Below are 21,901 nucleotides of genomic sequence, written 5' to 3'. Positions count from 1 at the left end.
AAACACAACAGTTTTCCATCTTATAAGGAAATTTAGTTTGGATTAATTTCATTGGCCTAATTAGAAGTCACATCTTGGTTAATCCTCCATTTCATTGAAAAAATAGGGTTTCTTAAGAGTGAATTAGGCAAAAGGAAGTAGATAATTGATCACACTATTCTAGGGAAAATGTTTCCCCACGATAGAGGGTGGGCTATGTGGGTGTGAAAAAAATAGGGCAACTTATTTAAATGATGAAACAGACAAGCAAACAAACATCTTTCAAAAAAGCTTTGTGCGATCTTAATAATAAAACCTTTAAAAAATATTTGCATGTTTAAAGTATTAAACCATTTTGATTATTATTTTGTAAAATATATATACTATATAGCTTTTTAAGAGTTTAGAGTTGAATGTCTATCTAGGATAAGCTAAAAAGTGAAAGCTGTGGCAAGTGACCTAAATATACTGAACTTTTTTTGTTTTTTGCTTCTTAATAAAATATACATTCAGAAAAATGCACCATAGTATACAATTCAATGAATTTTCATAAGGTGGAACACATTTATGTAACCGTCATCCAGTCTAATACCACATACATCTATATAGATAGATACAGCATCTAGGCTTCTCATCCATTGTAAATACCAAGAATATTTATTTATATTCATATTTTAAAGAAGTTGGAGATTAAGATTTAATTACAGCGGGATTTAATTTAACTTTTATGGAATATTAGCTTTTAAAATAAATTACTGGGTTTTGTTTGTTTGTTTTCACCTTTTGTGTATTTTAAACACTTTGCCACCCAGTTTCATGGTCTTCACAATAATTCTTGAAATACAGGAGAGGGGAGCATCCTAGAGTCTGGGTGGTAGAGGACAAAGTGTCTATTTTGTTGATCTCACACACAGATCCATCACTCAGATTGATTGCTCAACCTGATTCAGGCCACTAATACTGTTTTTTAAATTCTATTTGTTACAAGGAAGATAATTATTTTTAAACGAAAACAAATGCGCACATAACAGACATCTGAGTGCTGCAATACAGCAAACAATATGAGGAAGGAACTAACTTTAAAGAAACACATTTTCTTAAATTAAGTACCGTGACTAAGTACTTTAATTCCTTTTCTTCCAGCCCTAAAGGATCGTTTGACAGTGAACCTTTTAAGTTAAACGGGAGTCGCCCGAACTCTCTGCTACCCTGGGGCGGGGGTGGGGGTGGGGGTGGGTTACGGGTCTCACAGCCCCCGCGGGCGCTGCTGGACCAGCCCCGGCCTCTCGGCTCCCCACTTCCTCGCCCCTCTCATTCCACCGCCCCCATCGCCCACTCCCCTCTCTCCTCCCCCGTGACCCTTGACCCCAGCTAATCTGCATAGAGGAATGACAGGCATCCGCTGGGCAGGATCCGCCGCGCCGGCTGCGGCCGGCGGGACTGGGAGACCCGCGAAGGGGAGAAGGTGAGGGGACCCCGCGGGCAGCTCCGCACAGACCGGGAAATGAACGCTTGGAAATCTATCTGCGAGCGGACCCATGATCCAAGGACCAAAAGAGCCGCGTGATCGCCGGACCTGGCCCTGCGACCCGAGACATGGGCCAGACCTCGGTCTCCACGCTGTCCCCACAGCCCAGCAGCGGTGAGTCCCGGGCGCACGCGATGCGTTCCCGCCGCGCGGGCACTGGGCTTGCTCGGGGCAGCTGGGACGGTCGAGGGCTCCTCTGCAAGCCGGGCTCTGCCCGAACCCGCCAAGTCTCGGAGAAACCCGAGAGGTAGCGCTCCCCAAAACTCTTTGTCGTGGAAAAGTGGAATGCCTTTTGGGATCCAGCCGATTTTACCTTAAAGGCACAGGCTCCATTTTCTGTACGAGATGCCTCGCTTTGGTGTTTATCTGAATCACTTCTGAGCCTGAAATTTATGAGAAACGCCATTTGCGTATTGCTTTGTTTTTAAAACGCGAAACTTAAAGAGCAAGATAAACGTGCCAACAGGTTTTTCTGTATTTACGCTTGGTTTCCGAACAGACTAGAACTGAATTCTTTCAGGCTTGTCAACTGATTTATGGTTTGTTTTTCAGAGTAGAAGTGCTGATTGCCTTCTCTTATCCTGGCAGAACGCTGAATACTTAATAAGTAACCAAAAAGTGCTTAATTGTTTCAAATGATGCTTGTTTTGTTTACGTTAGACACATAAGCTATACAATCTGGGGAAACATAGCTCATGAACTCAGTTATTGAGGGCTAAAGTTCGTTTTATGGAAACGCGCGTAATGTTTGAGTTATATTGCCCTGTTTTAAGTTTCTTTTTTTTTTTTTCATTTTCTTTGAAAAAAAAAGGGAAGGAAGGTACGTCTGGCACTACTCCAGCAGTGCAGGGATAAACAACTTTTTGGTGGCGCTACTTGTGATTGGATAATGATATAAATTTTAAAAGTACTGTTTTGATAGTTTTCCATCAAGAAAAAAAAAACAAACAGAAAACCTCAAAGGGGACATTTACGTTATTCCTCGAGATATTTGATAGAGTTTTCAAACCGGGTAAACATCAACAGGATCTTGCTGAAAGGAAATGACAGGGCACAGATGAAGGATCTTTTTTAATCAGCTCCAGGATGTCTCTAACTAGATAGACTTCTGTCATTCCCGCCTCCCTCCCCCGCTTCCCCCCACCTCGCAGGGGTTTGTTTATATTGTAGAGCTTCCCTGCAATATCATAAGCTTTGCTCCGGCTTATGTTAATGCATCAAGAGAACCAACCCACTGCAAAGGGGAGAAATCAGAATCCAAAAAAGATCCCATCTTTCCTTGCTATTAACGGCAAGGTTGTACAGTGAGTGCCCCAGAACAGAAGAGACTTCATACTGATGGCTTTTTTGGAAATTATGAGGGGAATGTTGATTAGAATCTTAATTTTAGTAAACTATTTTGTGCAATTAAAGCATACTTCCTTTTGTCTTACTTTAAAGCAATGTGACTCCTTTCATTTCAAGGAAGAGTTATATTTTTAAGTTTCTACACTGGCAAAGTGTGGAATTAGATCAATACTCCAGTACAACAGGTATAAAGTACTGCCCAGAATTTAGTTCTTCTGCCACAAAATATTGTTAGGGTTAATATTAGAAAAGTGAATTTTGCCTTTCCAAAAATCAAGGAATATTATATAAATGATCACTAAGATGCAGAGTAGAACCCTAAAATGTGACCTTCCTTTAATGTGCTGTAGTTCTTACCCAGGACAGCAAAAAAATACCCAGATTGCTATAATTCCTAGTAAAATGACTAATCATGTCGAAAGTTGGGCAGTTTGTTTATACAAAAAGTAATTAAAACAAAAAGTTATGCTTGACCATAAAAGATGCTTCAGAGAAATATCTCATGGAATGGTGTTATACTTAAATTGTAGGTCCTCTGTTTAGTTGATTGAAAGTTTGTATACACTGAAGTGACCAATCCTGACATCATGAGTAGAAGGTTTTGCGGTTTGTTTTGTTGGCTAAGGGATGATAGTTGTTATGGCTGAAGTCTTGGTATGGTTAAGAACAGAGCAGTTTTCTCATGATACCCGCTTAGGTTCTCTAAATTCTATCACTGTCACTCCTTTTCCCTGAAGTTTTGCCGTTAGATTCCAAATGAAAATTTAAGAAACAACCAAAACAGAACATTTGGTTGCTGTACCTAAGATTCGTAACCATGATGGTGTTCTGAGTCTGAGAACGTCAGACCCTCTACTCTTCCAAGTATTTCCTTCACTCCTTATTAGCTGTTCGCTACTGGCTTCACAAAAGGTGTGAAGATCTTTGTTCTGTGTGACCTCAGGCACCTACCAGCTGTTTAAATCCAGAGTGGCTACTACGGATAACTGTGGTGAGGATGATTCCCATCTTAAATGCTTTCATAGGGGAAGATCTCTTTGAGTCTGAGGAATCAATAGCACAGAGTTGGGTAGTTTGGACTTGTTCCTCGATTTGGGCTTTTGTAAAAACCATCACCAAAGGCCACAAGTTAGTTTGTTTTTCACTCTCTTGATTTCAGGCCCTTTTGAACCTTTCAGCTTAGGGCTGCATCTGTTTCTCTAGGGTCTAAGAAGACCAGTCATAATTATTTCTGAAAATGTGCAGTTTGACTCATTATTTCTATTTTTTTAGAACAACTTTATTAACATAGTTAACATACTGTAAAATTCACAAATTGACAGTGTACAATTCATTGTTTTTCAGTATATTCACAGTGTTCTGCAGCCATCAATCCATTTTTTCCCCCGTCCTTCTCGACCTCCACTCCAGGCCTTAGTTATCTGTCTCTGTAGAGTTACTTATGCTGAACAATTTGTATCAGTGGAATCATACCACATGTGGCCTTTTGTGACTGACTTCTTTCACTTGGGATGATGTTTTCACAGGTCATCCATGCTGTAGCATGTGTCAGTACTTTGTCTCTTTTTATTGCCAAATAATATTCCATTGTATTAATATATCGCATTTTATTTATCTATCCATCAGTTGATGGACATTTGGATTATTTTCACTTCTTGGCTCTATGAATAGTGCCGCAATGAACTTCATATAAAAGTTCTTGGTGGAATCATATGGTGGATCATATGGTAACACTATGTTATGTTTTAAGGAACTGTGAGTTTTCCAAAGCAGCTGTACCATTTTACATTGCCTCCAGGAATGTATGAAGGTTCCAGTTTCTCCACAACTTCATAAAGACTTGTTATTATCTTTTTGATTATGGCCATCTTTAAATAAGTGTGAAGCTGTATTTAATTGTGGTTTTGATTTGCATTTCCTTACTTACGAGCGACATTGAGCATCTTTTCATGTGTTTATTGGTCATTTGTATATCTTCTTTGAGAAATGACTGTTCAGATCCTTTGCCCAATTTTAATTGGGTAATTTGACTTCCTATTATTGAGTTATGAGTTCTTTATATACTGGATGGAGGTCCCTTGTCAGATATATGGTTTGCAAATACTATCTCCTATTCTCAGAGCTGTAATTTCACTTTCTTGGTACTATGATTTGCAACTTAAATTTTTTATTGCGCCCAGTTTATCTACTTTGTTGTTGCTGTTCTTTGTACTTTTGGTGTCATATATAAGAAACCATTGCCTAACCAATGTCAAGATTTACACGTACATTTTCCTCTAAGAGTTTTACAGATACAGCTCTTACATTTGGGTCTGTGATACACCTTAAGTCAGCATGCATAGTGTGATATAAGGTTCCAGTTTCATTCTTTTGCATGTGGACATCCAATTGTCCAGGACCATTTGTTGAAAAGACGTTTCTTTCCCTATTGAATTGTCTTGGCACCCTTGTCAAAAATCAATTGATTATATATGTCAAATTTACTTCTGAACTCTCAATTCTATCACTGATGTATTTGTCTATTAATATGCCACCCTGTCTAGATGTGTATTAAATTTTGAAACAGAAAAGAGTGAGTCTGCTCACTTTGTTCTTCTTTTCCAAATTCTTATGGTTATTCTGATCCCCTTCAGTTTTCATATGAATTTTATAATCAGCTTGTCAATGCCTGCAAAAAACCACCTGAGCCTTTAATAGGCATTGTGTTTAACTTGTAGATCAATTTGAATAATAATTGTTCTCTTAACAGTATGAGGTATTTCAACCCATAAAGACAAATATCTTTCCATTTATTTAGATCTTTGACTTTTTCCCATGTTTTGTAGTTTTCAGTGTATGAGTCTTGTTCTTTCTTTGATAAATTTATCATTTATCAATATTTTATCATCTTATGCTATTTTAAATGAAATTGTATGCTTATTTCATTTTCAGAATGTTGCTTGCTAGTGTAGAGATATATGAAAATTGATTTTATGTATTGATCTTGTACCTTGTAAATCTGCTGAACTCATTTTTTTAGTCCTAACAGTTTTTCAGTGGATTCCTTAGTATTTCTATATACAAGGTCATATTATATACAAGATTTATATACAAGGTCACGTGCAAATAGATATTTTAACTTCTTCTTTTCCATCTGAATATCTTTTATTTCTTTTCCTTGTCTAAATGCCCTCACTTATTATATGGATTAATGTTAAAGAGGCAAGAGTGAACATTCTTGTCTTGTTCCTGATCTAAGGAGAAAGGCAGTCAGTCTTTCAACATTGTGTCATGTTAGCTGTGGGGTTTTCATAGATGTCTTCTATCAAAAAGTTTCCTTCTATTCTTAGTTTATGAACATCTTTATCATGCAAGTGTTAGATTTTGTCAAAGGCTTTTTTTTTTTATTTTGGCTTCTACTGAGATGACCATATGGTTTTTATCCTTCATTCTATTAACATGGCATAGTACATTAAGTGATTTTCAGACGTTAAACCAACCTTGCATTCCTGGGATAAAGCCTACTTGGCTATGATGTATGTATAATCCTTTTTATATGATGTATTTGATGATATATAATCCTTTTTCTATGTTACTGGAGTTGGTTTCCTAGTATTTTATTGAGGATTAGATTTATTATTTCTAAGCATAGGCTAAATAGGTATATCCCCATGGCTATGGCCTCATGCCTTTGAAGTGCTGAGACTTCGAGTGTTCTCATTGCCCAGTACAGGGCATGACAGGTTGGATACAAAAATAGTTTGTTGAGTATACGAATGAATCAACAAATACTCTCAATGCAGCCTGACTTGAAGCCGGTGATTATAGGAATGAGAGTTGTGTATTGTTTTTATTTTATTTTTTTTTACTTCAAGAATTGCATGTTGCTCTGGCTCTCTCATCTGAAGGGTGTTATCTGAATCAAGTAACTATTTATTCCAGTCTTCAGCTCCACCCCACGCCCACTATCCCACAGATCAGCTCTTGGTTGTTTTGCCAGAGCCTTTGAGTTGAAAGGGCAGATAAAGCCACTCTTTTCATTTTTTAGAAGACAAAGGAATAAGTTAATAAAATACGTAGGATCCCACCTAAACTGTGATAGAACGTCTCTATATCTATCTCTACTTCTGGGTTTCCATATTTTTGTCAAGGCCTTATTTTTGTCCTGCCTGGGTTATTTATCCATTTCCTTGTAAAGTCAGTATTAGAAGAAATCATAAAGGCAAAAATGTATAGTTTATTTTTCTTAATGAAAATAACATGCACATGGTCAAAAGTCAAACTTTACCAAAAGTGAATTTTGTTATTTTATTTTATTCTCTCCCAGACCCCCAGTTCTTTTTTAATTATAATGCAGCATGAACAACTTTTTTTTCATTTGAGACCATTTTTATTCATGTATAATCTTTCTCAAAGTATAAGCAAGACATTATGCTTACTGCTCTAGAGTTTGAGTTTTTCACGTAATGTAACTTGAAAATATTTCTATATTGATGTTTTTAATCTATAAACAATATTATGTGGATATATCATAATTTCCTTTAAAAGAACTCTATTGTGTTTTTACATTTTATGTTTGTATTTTTATATTGTTCTGGAGTTCTTTTGTGTGTGTGCTGTTATGAACAAAGCTGAAATGAACATCCTTATCTAAATATCTCGCACTATGTGTACCAGTAAAATCCTTGCGATGAAATTGCTGGGTCAAAAGATTTGTAGTGTTTGAATAGACTTTGCTGAAGTGCTCTCTAAGAGCTGTGTCAGTAGATCTGCTCACTAGATGGATTTCCTCTTTCTGCACTCTCTGACCAACACTGCATATCAGGGTCTCTCTTAAAGCATATGGCCCTTTTTGAGAAATAGAAGTCACTCCCTCTGGGTGAGGCAGCCCTGCAGGCATATGGTTTAACAAGTGGTACATTAGCAGGAATTCAGCCCCAGCTCACTCCCTTGTCTAGTTGTCCTTGTGCAGTGAACACTCTGCACAACTGTATAGGACCACAAGGTGTGTATAATTAACTTTTAACATTCCTTGTAAATCTGTATGTTAAAAAGTAGTATCTCATTTTGATTATAAGTGAAATAGGGCATTTGTGTTTCTTTTTCTCAGAATTGCCTATCTATAGCTTTTCCTTATTTTATGTTTTCTTTTCTCAAAGATTTGTATGTTAAGATTAGCCTTATGTCTGTTATATATTGTGAATATTTTTTGTGTTTTTAATACTCTTATTTTTTTTTTAATATAAAAACTAAACTTTCATGGAGTCAAATCTATCCTTTTCTTTCTTACAAACTGAAATTATCAAGAAACATGTTTTCCTTTCCTATTTTTCTCATATTTGAATATTTAATCTCTGTAATTTATTATAAAGTGAGTGATTTAATGATATCAAGTCCTTAAACTTCTGCATTGCAAAAAACCCATCATCAGCAAATCGGAAAAGGAAAACATGAAGTGGACAAAATATTTGTATTGTATATAGAAAACAATGACTAATAGCTTAATGTTGTAAGACTTCTTAAAAATCAGTAAGAAAAAGAAATCAATAATAAAAGATTCAAATAGAAAAATGAGTAAAGAACATGTATAGGAGTTTTTCAAAATAGCCAGTGGCTATAATTGTGAACTCACTATGGGTCAGGAATTATTCTGAGTGCTTTGCTTGAATTAACTTTTTAATCCTCACAACATCCATAGAGGGTAACTACTATTAATATCCCCATTTTGCAGATGAGGAAAACTGAAGCATGAGAGTTAAGTTCACTTGCCCACGTTACTTAACCGAAGAAGAAATGCAAAGTAACTATTTGATGTAATGAATAAAGTATAAGCAATTCAATAAAAAAAGAAAATGGGAGCCATTCATTACCTATGAACTTAGTAAAGATTAAAAGGAATGATTTCCAGGAGGTGATTGTCTTGTGGTAGTTTGAATTGGTACAGCCTATCGGAGAGCAGCTGAGTAATATATATTAAAAATACTAAAATGTGCATATACTTTTACAAACATTGTAAAGATAGTAAATATTTGTTCACTGGAGCAATGTTTATCAAAGACAAAGATTAGAAATAACCTAAAATAGTCAGATGGAAAGATATTTGTTGAATTAATTGAGATATAGTCAGGTAATAGAATAAGCCATTTAAACATGATGTAAAACTATATTTGAAAAGTGACTTTCATAATAAACAAAAACGTGAAAAGGCAGTTTTTAAAGTTATACGATTCTATTTTTTAAAATATATACAAAAAGAAAAATATATATGGACAGAGACAGAGGACGTTCATTTATAAGGAAAGCAGTGTGACTGTCCTGGGTTTCCCCTGCTTTGGATATTGTCACATCAGGTGTCCACCTGGACCCCCGGACCCCTCTGGAATTAAAGCCATGAGCTGACCTGCAACTGTGTTAGTTTTTCCCTAGCTGTCATGGAATCTGACTCAGCTTTAAATCCAACAGCTGGTTTTCAACCTGGTATTTTTTTAACTTGTTCTAGGTTATAGGTTCTAATATAGCCATCTGCTTTTTAGGTTTGATTTTCTTAGTCTGTTTGATCATAATGTGATTGTCGGTCTGTTGGAGAGAAAGAGGAGTGAGCAAATTTGAATCTCAACTACTTCTCTTTGGTCCATTGCTCATCAGGTCTGGCCAGTGAGTAATATCCCAAATGTTTTCAGCTTAAATTTATACTATCTCCAGCAGTCTGAAAAGATAGTAGCCAATGGGTGAGTCAGACTTCATGCTTTGCCTACTTAATGCAGGAGAAAAGGAGTTAAGAAGCCTGGATTGTTGGTCCTCTAATTAAGCCTCTTTAATCTGAATAGAGGAAAAGTTCCAACATGTTTTCCTGACCCAGGAAACTTTCGTGTAACTGGCTACTTGAGAGTTGCTCTTCTTGAGAGTAAAGTTTCATATTTAGTGAAGAGGTAACTTATGTAGAAGTGATATTGAGATAGAAATGGTCCTAAGAAAATAAACACTACCTGGTTGCCTCACCCCCAACCCCCATCTGAAGCAGGGGAACCAGAACCAAAAACAACAGTTTTTGTTTCCCAGAAGAGAATGGACGATATCATTAAAAAGTTGGGTCTAACCATTATCGTTTATATTTGTAAACTACTCCTCCATTTATTTTCATTTCAAGGGACTGGATGTTTTTATTCATATAAACCTTCTGGCAGATATAACATTGCAACCCTTAATACTAGGAAAATGGCATATCCTGCAAATCAGCTCATTTTGTGAGGGGATAGTAAGAAGGAAGACAGAGTGGCACTTACATCGGACAGACAGTTCCTGAACTGAAGTAATTAAGGTGTGAGGGACCATGCTAGGCTGTGGGGGAAGAGTCAAAGGTAAATCATGCACAGACCCTGCTCACAAGGGTCTGAGCCTAGGAGATACTTAGGGAAGGGAAGATGTGCAGAAATGAGGCTAGAAGGGAAGGGACCCCAGAGAACTGCGGGAACAAACCAGAGAGGTGGAAAAGTACCGAAGAGGGACAAGAATTCAGGCTCTGAGATGGAGAGGGTTGGAAGGCAAGAGTGCAAGACACAGGCAGTGGGAACCATGGAAGGCTTTTAATCAAGTGAGAGAAATGATGAGAGCTTTTACTTTAAAGGGCTGAATCTGCCTGTTGCTTGCATTGTTGATTTCACGGGGGAGACTGAAGGCAGGAACCAAGAGGTAGACTGCGTTAATCCACCAAGGTGAGGTGAACACCTGACCTGGAGGGTGGCTAGAGAAGTGCGAGTAGGGTGATGCCCAAGTTTATATCTGCATCTCTGCCCTCTCCTTGTGCTCCAGGCTCAAATAGACAAGTGCCTATTTCACAGGTCTGTTCCAGTTCTTAAGGGGCATCTCACAGGTAGCGGGTCTAAACAGAATCCTTTATTTTGCCCTCCAAACTGGTTTTTCCCTTGACTTCCTACATTTCACCAAATGATACCTCCAACCACTCTCTTATTCTAGACAAAAATCTAGGAGTCATCCGTGGGGTTTTCCCTTTCTTCTTGACATTGATCCATCAACTTGTTCTGCCCATTTTTTCTTCCAAAATGTATCTCATGTGCACTCACTTCTCCCTCTCTCTACTGCCACAGTCCAAGCCCTGGCCACTCCTCGCATGGACCACTGCAGTGAGCTGGGGCTGGTGTCCTGCTTCTGTTCTTAGCCTTCTGCAAGTTATTTTCCACACAATAGCTAACGTAATTTTTTAAAAACATAAATCATGTCATTTCCTCACCCAGAACCTTCCTATGTCTTTGCATTGCATTTAGAATGAAATCCAGATTTCACCCTGGGGCTGTATGATCCCTGACCCCTTCCATCTCCCTGACCCACCTCTCCCCCCCAGCCCCGCCTCCCTCCACAGCTTCACTCCCTTTTTAGTTATCACACAAGCTTGGCTCACTCTTACCTGTGGCCTTGACATTTGCTGCTCCCTGTTAGCCCAGGGCATCTGGGACCCTCTCCCCCTGGCTCTTTCCAAATCTGGTTCCTTGCTTCCAGCTCCCTTCATTATCCCTTAAACAGGGACCTCTCCTGCCCACCCCTCAGTCACACTTCTCTGCTCTTTCATTGCACTTATCACTCAGATTATCGTGTGTGTGTGTGTGTGTGTGTGTGTGTGTGTGTGTGTGTGTGTGTGTGTGTTTATTTGTTCATTGTCTCCTTTCACTAGGACCTAAGTTCTGGGAGCTGAGGATTTATCTGTCTTGTTCCCCAATGTGTCTCCTTATTCCTAGATATGCCTGACACAAAAATGGTGAAATAAATGTTTGGCTCTGTTTGGCCAGACTGTAAATTAGTAGAGTGGTAGGAACTGATCAGAAAGTTTAGTAGCATCCAAGAAATGTAGAGTTGTTTAAACTGATTCTTGAGTATTTACCTCCAATCTCTGAATAGCGTGCTTACGTGGCAAATTATTGATTGTTCAGCTTGACACATCAGTACTGACTTCACAGTATGAAAATTAAAGGCATAGCTTCCTTTTTCACACCTGCCCCCACCCCAATCAGCATTTCCCATCCTCCCACATTCTCATCTTCTTAACATTGTTGCATTGTACATTGGATCAGATCAGTATTCCTTACAACTACATACGAGCTGATGATAGCTAAGCCTCGAGGTAACCTGTTACTACTTTTTCCTTCTTGCAGAGCTTTTGCTTTCCCTGTTTGTGCTTTTGCTTGCTAAGGGTCTTATATACTCATCCCCAAACCTTTCCGAGACGGTCTCGCCTCAGTATGTCCAGACAATTTTGTTATCCTTTCAAGTTCTTCTTTGAGAAGTTTATCTGAGGTCTTTGTTCTGTTCCAATTTAGATGGCGTTTCCTTTAAGCCTGCTGCCCAGCTGTTGCGCCGGGATCTCTTTTCACATCATCCCGGGGATTCCTTCCACTTCCCTCTTATGTTGGATCTCCACATAGCTGGAGCCATGTCTGATTTCTTTCTGCAGCTATTTCCTTATTTTGGCAGAGCACCCAGATAGCATCTTGAGAAAAGCTCATGGGGCTTTTTCTTTTCTTTTCTTTTTTGAGACCTTGTATTTGAAAGTGTCTGTTTTCCTGGCTTCCTACTTAGTTGACAGTTTGGCTGGGTCATAAGGTTGAGCAAACTTGCTGTATATGCACAAACACCCACCATCACTTATTATTCATCACAATTAACATTTTCTCTCTCTTTATCCATAAGACTAGTTTTTTGTTTTGTTTTGGTTTTTTTAGTAGTTTAGCAAATAGTTCTTAATTAATTTCAAAAGATTTTCTTGGATGATTGTCACACAAGAACTCAATTTTGACCTTTTTTTGTTGTTATGGTCTAAAGACATTTTATGAGCATTTAAAAGTTTTATAGCTGAATAGAATAGACTAATTAAAATATGTTTACTGTGATAGTAATCTACTGCTGATTTTTTTTAAAGGATTCATGTTTAAGGTCTGTATAGAATAACTAGTTTTCCTGTATTTTGTGCATTTTATTTAAGGGTTTGTCATCCTTATGGGATACTGGTCTGGCTAGGGTATTACAACTGAAGGTTGGTACTTCACAGACTTACCTGATTCTGAGAATTACCTAATATGCTTGCTAAAAATACTCATTTCTGGGCTCCATATTCTAGGCCAGTAAAATCAGAATCTTTTGGAGAGGGACCTCAGAATCTGGGTTTTCAACAAGTATTACAGAAGATTCTTGAAGTGAGAAATCTCTGGACATTAGCAGTATTTAAAGGGTGGCTTCACATGACAATTTCTCTTCATTAACAACGCGCGTATCTTCCTTTGACTGGAGGTAGAAATTACAAACTGTCCAGTTCAAAACACTAATGTTCTGTACCCAGTGCCTTGATGAATTTGGTCATTAATATGTCTTGTTCACGAGCAAGTATTCCCATTGCCAAGAACAATTTTGGCAAAATCTCATTGCCAGGAAATTTTTTGCTCTTACGTACGTTTTAATAATATTATAAGCTGCAAAGTAATTCATTTCCCGCAGTCAGGTTTGAGCTAAATGCAGTGCCATTCAAAGGGAAAGAGTTTCAGTAGAAGGGCAATTACTGTTTAAGGAAAAGTCGCAGAATTTCAACTCTGTGGACTTTTGAGGAAGACCCCCGTGAACTTCATCCGAGGTAGCTGCCTGCTAATTACTTATCGAGGAACCAAAGTCAAAAGAACAGGGCGCTTGATGAAAACAAGTGTTTAATAATGAGTGGGAGGAACTGTAAGAAAGATTTCAGTAGAACATATTTCTAAAAAGGAGGCCGGGCCCTTTTCTCTTTCAGAAATGTGGGCAGCAAATTGTCAAAACTCCAAAAGGAAGCAATCATTTATGTAAAAATTCTTTTCATATGTTCCTTTTTGGAAACGTTTGCCTTTTTATTTTTGCTTCAGTGCTTTCCGGGGTCCTTTCCTTTCAGTAGTGTGCCTGTTGGCAGTACATCACCCACTGTGGCGTCAACTCCAGGCAGTTTTAATTGGGATCTCTTAGAAGAGTCTCTCAGCCTCTCTGAGGAGGGCCAGCGTTGTTTGTCCAAGGTGCTCTGAGCAAGGCCTTGGACCTTCCTTCCAGAATAAAAACGTTTCTGACAACAGCTGGGTAGCCCCACAGGATTGAGGAGGACAATTTCGATTCGCTGTTGCTGATTCCATCTATTTAAAGCGATTTTGTGTTTTTCAAGATCTCTTCTACATCTGTAAAGTTAACTTGTGCTGACCTGCCCGTCTGTCTGTGGAGAAGCCGGCTGAGGATGGAAACTTGGAAGAAGGCAGAACGAGTTAACGGGGCTCATGTCGAACGTTCCTGCAGGCCCAGCTGAGCTGTGTTTCATTTTCCTAAAGTCTCCTGAAACGGAATTGTATACATATGTGCGCAACTGGTGTTCTGTCTCTTGGAAAGTATTTGGCTGCCAGTTCTTTGAAAGGAAACACGAAAAGGATAAAATCAAACTTGAGATTTTAAAAAAGAATCTAGAGCTGTGCCCTTTTAGAAAACCGAACCCCCTTTAGTCATCCAACCGCAGAATGTCAGAACACGTTATACCTCATTTTTCAAACGACGATGTTTTAATTTACAAAGGCATCATAACGTCAGCAGAGCACAGAAGCCTTGGAAGAAGCTTCCTCTCCCCTCTCTCAGGTGGGGAGAGGTAGAGGTGAGGTTGAAAGCCGTGGGACGTTTTCTCTGCCTTCGCTGTATGAATAAGTAGCTTTATAGACAATAGTAAATGTATCTAGTTTGCGAGGGCTGCCATAACAGATTACCACAGACTGGGTGGCTCAAACAGCCGAAATTCATTTTCTCACAGTTTCGGAATCCAAGAACTTAGAACTTAGAAGTCCAAGATCAAGGCTTGTTTTCTTCTGAGGCATCTCCGTGGCTTGAAGATGCCACCTTCTCCCTGTGTGGTCTTTCCTCTGTGCCCACGCACACCCACGTCCAAACTTCATCTTCTTTATAAGGACACCAGTCCTTTTGGATTAGGGCCCACCCATAGGACCTCACTTTCCCTTAATTACCTCGCTAAAGGCCATATCCAGTACAGTCACACTCTGAAGTACTTGGGAGTTAAGACTTCAGCATATGAATTTGGAGGGAGGGGGGCACAGTTCAACCCATGACAGTGTCCAAAAAAGAAGTTGACAAACTGGGATCCATTCACCATGGCCCATAAGCATACTGGATCCATTGTCTTTATTCTGGTTTCTTCATTTCCACTCCTCAACAGATTATAGCCTCTTCCCTGCTCACCTTCAACGGTGCCACATACTCTAGAGACGACTTGAGTAAGAGGATGCGCTGGTGATTTTTCAGCCATGACAACCAACCAGTGTCCCTAGGCAGTGCCACTCAAGAAGTAAAGCATAGAATATAAAGAGTATATAGAGTAAAAAAAAAAAAAAAAAAAAAAAAGCATATAGGGTCAAATTGGAAAATAATCTGAACGAACATTGTATTTCTGCTATAAGAAATAATGACCAGTATCTTGTGATCGGAACACCAAATTGATTTGAGTAATGCTGAGAGCGGGGGGAAAAGATCAAGATTCTCATTCTAGTGTGGTCAGCAGCTGAACGCATGCTACCTGACTAGTTTTATAACCTTCTTAGGTGAGGCTGTCTATTTAGAGAAATGTCTTGTTCCCAGATGTCACTCCATGTATATTTTTTCTTTTCAGTATTTGATTTTTCTTACTTTGTATGCTTTCATTGTCTTAGCTGTGTTTGCTATCCAGCAGAATGACATGTCTCTTCACAAAGACCTGCTAAAATAAGAAAGACAATGAATAGGGATGCTAAAGAAAGATAGTGTTTAAACACCTGTCAAAGTAAAACCAGAACAAGAATGTTCTTACTAGAAAATGTAGCAGCCCTATTGTGTCGGGTTAGAAATCCAAAGATGATACATATGTGACTAAACACCTTGCAAAATACCAGAAGGCTTTCATTGATACCTCCTTATCTTTTGTTAAGTTTCACAGGACACTCTTCATTGAGATGGACAGTTTGGGTGGACTTGCTCATCTTGTCACAAATCATGAAGATAATGCTTCAGAAGTACACTCAGCTCTTTGAAGTTCAAAATCCCTTAATTTAGGTGGAATAGGTCCCTCAAGCCAGTTAAGCACACAAGTAAGATATGGGTGCATCTGAATCTAGCAATCCTAGGTCCTCTCTTAAAAGTATTTAAAACTCTCCAGTAACCTCAAAAATTATTTAATTTTTTAAGGCACCTTTTGGACCAGGGGTTTCCTAAAAGTTAGATCTTCAGATGGCTGAGATAGAAAACATTGCCAAAAAAGCTGCATGCAAGACCCAATTCTTTCGGGCCTTGATCTGAGTCCGAACAGTGATGGGCTGGGGGTGGGGGGTGTGCAGGAGCTTTTAGCCAAGCCTCCATCCCTATTAGTTGTGACTGTCACTTTCATCTTTTAAGGCATTTTGCAGATTAGAATCTGCTGAACACTCAATCGAAGAAAGGTTAAAAGTCACAGAACATTAGTGTTCTTTCGAGTGAGAATACTTCACGTGGATCCAAGACCCTGATGTTTCAGATGCAAAATTCAGTATCCTAAGGCTTAGAAATGCAGTCTTATTATACAATGAAAATAATGGATAAGGATTTAATTAATAATTACTTATGGTTTTGCAGTGCCAGTCCAACTTTATTTTTATTGCTAGGGACCTAGTCCTAGGGGCAAAGAAAAAGAGCCCAAGATTCCTAGTAGATCTGAAGAAAAGAAGGGTGCAGAATCAACAGAGGCTTCCTTTGCAATGATTTCTCAGCCAGTCCAGCAGGTAACGATTCCCAGTAAACAGGAGTGCTTCAGGACTTCGCCGCCTATGTTGAGCATGAAAGTGACCTTAACTGCAAAGGATCTGAGGTTAACAGAGTCACAAGACGGAACTTTTTTTTCCTCTTTAGATTTTGACATTAGTCATATTTGGAAACAGGAGTAAAATGCAACTTCCTGTGTTTGGCAGCTATAGCAAAAAGAAAAAAGGGAAAAATACAAACAAAACAAAAACACTAGAAGCAATAGCAGCTTGTAGCCCAGCTAGATTGTAGACAGTTTTATAACTACATTTTCGATGTGAATCACTAAGTATTTTTTTAACCAAGTAAGCAACCAGCCTTCTGAATAAAATAGATTGTCTTTTTTTAACATTACTTTTTTTTTTTTTGCAGGTATAAGTGTAAAAAATAAAAAGTGCAACTTTCTAGCTGGTGGGAGATAGAGCTGAGTCCAGGTCTAGCTGTTCTCTCTCATCCTTGTAGGTGATGTTGACCTTCTTGCTTTGTTCCTTCCCTTAGTCCAGGGCATTCCTGCTGTAGGATGATGGGGATCTCCCTTACGTGCTAGTCGGTCTCAGCAGCCCCCAGCAATTGTCTTAAGAACAGTGGAGAACACACGTGGCTCCATGCTGGAGTCTGTTTTGCCGGTGGGGGGGGGGGGGGGGTTGTTTTTGTTTTCCTGGAGCTCTTTGGAAGACCAGGAAAATAGCTTTCAAAGAAATTTCAGTACCCCTGTTGCTCCAGATTAGAAATAATCAATCCATTTCTATCATTTATTCTCTCCAAACCTTTTACTAAAAGCCTCCTTCCCACTTGCTTAGGAGAAGTGGGAAGCGCTGACCTTTCTTGAACATTGGTATGACCCCTCACCTAGATTCTCTCCGTTACCCTAGCAACGACCCAAATGGTAAATTGTATTATCCCTTTCTATGGATGAGGCAAAGACTCTGAAAGGTTGAAGGACTTTTCCAAGTTTTCCAGCTAGGATGTGAAGGAAAGATGATTCAGTTAAAGTCTTTTTGGCCCCAAAGCCCATGTTTTTCCTCTACGATACTCACAGGTCTGTGTTTATACTCACATGACTGTTATTTTTTTAAGCATATAAAGAGTGTTACCTGGGTGCCAAATAAGGTAAAGAATTAAAACAAAACATTTTCTTATTTCTCTGGAGGTTTTAATACAGAGCAGCGTGTCAACCGTCTCTCCATTTGTGTTGGCCCCTATTAAGATAGTGGTGTAACAGGAGGGAGTCGATACTCAACTAAAAGTTGAGATAGGAGAGGCGGTGCTTTCTGTTTCCACTGAGCAAAAAGTAGCTGGTTGCTGGTCTTAGAAGTGATTCTCGTAACTGAGATGTTGCACTGTGTAGTCAGATATTTGCGCCCAGAGGACCATGTCATTCTACCAGTTTCTGATGTCTTTAGTGAACTGAAAGTATGAAGTAGCAACGCAGAGCTCAACATCCCTCATAATGTTATCTTATGGAAGAATCTGACTTAAGGTTAAAAATACGGTTTCATGATTTTCTATACGGTTTCCTAGTTTTCTGAGAGATTCAAGTTCTCATGTGTAATGCCTGAAAAGAATGGAAAAAATGAAAGCAGTTGGGGTTTAGTTCCAGTTTAGTTAGAGAGTTAACCTTCCCTAGTTTCTTTACCTTGAAAGTGAGTTGCCTCTCTGACTTACCCAATTAGGAGAAAGAAGGCGGAGACTGAAGACAAGTCTGAGATGCCTGATGTGCTTAGAGTGTTTAGAGAAGGAAGGAGGCGGCATCAGAGTAGTCGCCTCTTAAAAGAGGCAAAGAATGGGTAGTTTCTTAAAAAAAAAAGGAGGTAGTAATTTTCACCATTCATCGCTGTGTGGAAATAGAAAGGTCTTAAAAGATTATTTTCCTATCTAAATGATTTCAACTGTGTTTTCAGGGATCTACCTTTGCTGATTGTCTTTTAAACTTGTTTAAAATGATCCAGTAAGCAGCAATTGTTTGTTCACCTGAAACGTTTGTCACCAATGTGTGTACCATTCTTCTGAGGGGTAATCATCCTTCCTGCTGGCTTTGATATTGTCTCAATTTCCAACTTTAGTGTTTGTTATATTATCTTTCAAAATATTTGGAATGCTGCAGGAAGGCACTGTTGGAAACAATTTCCTCTGTGTGAAAAATCGAAAGACCTGCTAAAATAAATCAGCCTAGGTAGGCCAGGCCGTGTAAATTATTGCCAAACATTTGTCCATAACTTAGTTATTCATTTTGTAAATGTTTATGAACCAACTTCCGTGGCTTACATACAGGGTGGAGGGCATCACCGGGAATAAAACCCTCCCTGGTCCCTGTCCTCGTGGGACTCCTGATACGGTAGTGGGGATTATTAATTTTTCTTCATATACTTACTCCTTGAAGAGGCAGTCTTTCCCCCTCTACTCACTTAATAAGAACAATTAAAAATAATGTTACGGCTTCTGGAAAAGTCAATGAGTTGTGACTGGCTACTTCTGAAGCTCAATTATGGGCCTTCTTCATCATTCTGGTACACATTCAACATTCCTTCAAGCCAGTATTGAAATTTTTAATAAAAATTATATCAGAAAAGAATTTTGGAATCAGTTTGTTGGCTTGATGGTGCCCTAATTGGATTCAGAGCCTTTCAGTGTGGTTTTGTACCCAAGTCCTGCTGGTACAGCCCGTTCTCTGGAATGTTTGCTTGACACACATGTCATTTTCAAGAAAGAAACCAAAATAGAACATCTCTCAAGTGGGATATCTTTAGTGACTATATTGGAGAAAAAAATTAAAATCAACCTAAAGGCATCATTACTGTAAAATTATTTTTTAAAAAAAACAACTGATGGAATCATTTCTTTCTCTCTCTCTCTCTCTCTTGCTCGCTGCCCCCCCCGGCCCGGTCCTTCCATCTCTAGAGAATTAGGTGTACAAACTAAGGAATGTTAATCCTTTCTTTTCAGTGACCTTTAATCATTTCCCGCTTAATTGAGACAGGGTGTTTCTACCTTTTAAGCAATGTTATGAAACTAGACAAAATCTCTGTATGCTTAAACAGTATTATCCTGGATTTTAACTCCGAACTTGGAGACCATTTCATGCCATGCCCATCAAGAGAACTAACGCTCCCTGGCCTCACTGCGAACCCATGTCCCCTGTGCTGAGTACCTGCCATATTTGGGTATCAGAATGGATGGTCGCCAGGATGACATCAGCCCCCATCATAGTCCAGAAGCCTCCTAAGGGTGGAGATCAATCCATCTTTGCTCACTATCATAGCCCCAGTGCATTACCTTGTCTATTGTAGTTACTCAATAAATTAATTATGAGTGGATGACTCCATTCCGCCATAAGCAGATTTTCCTACATCCTCATCTTTTCGAGGACTTCTCCTTCATTCTCTTTCTCATTTTGGCTGAAACCCACCTCTCCTTGGCAGCTCTCCCCTGTTGAAAGAGGCTCAGTTTTCCTTCCCCGCCTCGCTGTTGACCTTCGATCCACTCCTGATAGCCCTTCCTGCCTGTTTTGCTTCCACTGTTGTGTGGATTCTCATCTGAAAGGCACGCCATCCTGCTGAGCTGCTCTTCCCATCTCGCTGCTGCTGTCATTTCCTGCCGTCCTGGTGACTTCCTCATACTCCCCGCGTGAGGCTCAGGCTCTGCTTCTCCACCCAAGCCTGGCCGTGATCCTGAGGACACTCGGTTCCCACGTGTTACTCTGTTCTCTCCTGGATCTTTGCTTTCTCCCTCCCTCCAGCCTCTTCTTAGCCCATAAACATGCTTGAGTGACCCCCCCCCCACTACACTTTGTGCATTTAAAACAAATAAATAAACTTTTCCCTTTATCTTATGCTCTTAGTACAGAGTCTAAGGTTTTGTTTTTTTTTAATTGAGTAAAGGCTGCTGCCTCCTTAATGTGATCATTCCCTAAGAGGTGTTCCCTAACTTACCTGTGCTTTTATTCAGAAGACCACCCCATATAACTTCAACTGTGACTTCTTGCTACTGTGCCAACGATGTATCTCTGATTGTCTGCTGACACTGTCCCCTGAATGTCCGTGGTGCCTGAACACAAGCCGTGGGTCTTTCCTCCAAGTCTTCATCTCTTCTTGACATCCATCACGTCCTCGGAGAGGTCCCCGCCATGGAGTTGCCTGTGACTTCTCCAAGCAGCCCCTCGGTCCCCTTACTTCTTCCTTCTCAATGTCTCTTGGATCTAGTCATCACTTCCAATCCATTTTCACTGCACCTGTCCAAGTTCAGGTGCCTGGGTTGTTACCATCACTTCTTGACTGAATGACAGAGATATAAATCTGAGTGCCTTGGGGTCTCTTTATGACTAATTGACGTAATTCTCCCAGCATTCTGCCTCCATTGCAGGAGTTTTCAGCTTCTGTCTCCCAGTGTCCTGCACCTCATTGTATAAGGCTGTAGGTTTCATTTCTGCCTTGTGGAGGATAGTCCAAAATTGTACATGTGGCCACCAGTTTCCTTACAGAACGTGATGTGACTGCCAGGCTGATTGTTGGACCACAGAGAGTGTCAGTCCCATTATACATAGATTCTCCTGGATCTTTTGACCCAAAGATATTGGTTCAGATTGAATGTGTTATTTTAATATTACTCCTGTTACAGTCATCCTCTATGATGAAATTTTTCTTAATTTTGTTTGGGGCAAAATGTCACTACTCACTTCAAAATCAAGAGATAACATGTGATTTGATTACGATTTATATACAAGGTCTGCCAGCTTCTCTCCTGAAGTTTCAGCCCCACGTACACGCTCAGCATAAATCGAGGGGTTGCTGTCTTCCCAGAGCGGTGAAATTCTCTCTCACTTGGTAGCTTGTCCACTGGAGGTGTGTCAGCTTTTTCTCCCTTACCTCAGGCACAGCACACCCTCCGCACACCGTGACCTGCTCCCCACCTCGGATTCTGAGTGTTGTGGGAGATGGCTAGGGAAGGGAAGGAAGGTAGGAAGTTAGTTAGTTCCTTTCTTGTTTCTCTGTAACATACTTCTTGCTGTTCCTAAACACAGCCACCATATCTGTTACCAGAACCCTTTGTTTATAGCAGTATCAGTGATCTATGAAACTTAAAATGCTTTTGTTTACATTACAATTGATTTTCCATTGACAGGGTGACCCTTTCCCTCTTTAATTAGGCTTTCTTTAAACTCTAAGTATGAGTGGCATTGTTTAATCTGTTAAATATCCTGTAGCAAGTCCAGGGGATATTGTTCACGTCAGTGCATCAGGATGTCCTACAGCT

General features: G+C 39.5%; 1 protein-coding gene across 8 annotated transcripts in view; it reads left to right on the top strand.

Moving 5' to 3' along the window:
- Positions 1-21,901, top strand: part of PHACTR2 (phosphatase and actin regulator 2) — a 241,125-nt gene that overhangs the window by 127,020 nt on the left and 92,204 nt on the right. The window contains exon 1 of one of the 8 annotated variants that reach the window (XM_031456466.2): positions 1,224-1,621. The exons of the other annotated variants lie outside the window; for them this stretch is intronic. Coding sequence (XP_031312326.1) covers positions 1,576-1,621 — 46 coding nt within the window. The 5' untranslated portion in view covers positions 1,224-1,575. Of the gene's footprint in view, positions 1-1,223; positions 1,622-21,901 lie in introns of those variants that run through there. 8 annotated transcript variants of the gene reach the window in all.

This window comes from Camelus dromedarius, chromosome 6 (assembly GCF_036321535.1).
Source record: "Camelus dromedarius isolate mCamDro1 chromosome 6, mCamDro1.pat, whole genome shotgun sequence".
Taxonomy (NCBI): Eukaryota; Metazoa; Chordata; class Mammalia; order Artiodactyla; family Camelidae; genus Camelus; species Camelus dromedarius.
The sequence above is the reverse complement of the archived record's forward strand: the minus strand, read 5'-3'. Positions and strand labels throughout refer to the sequence as shown.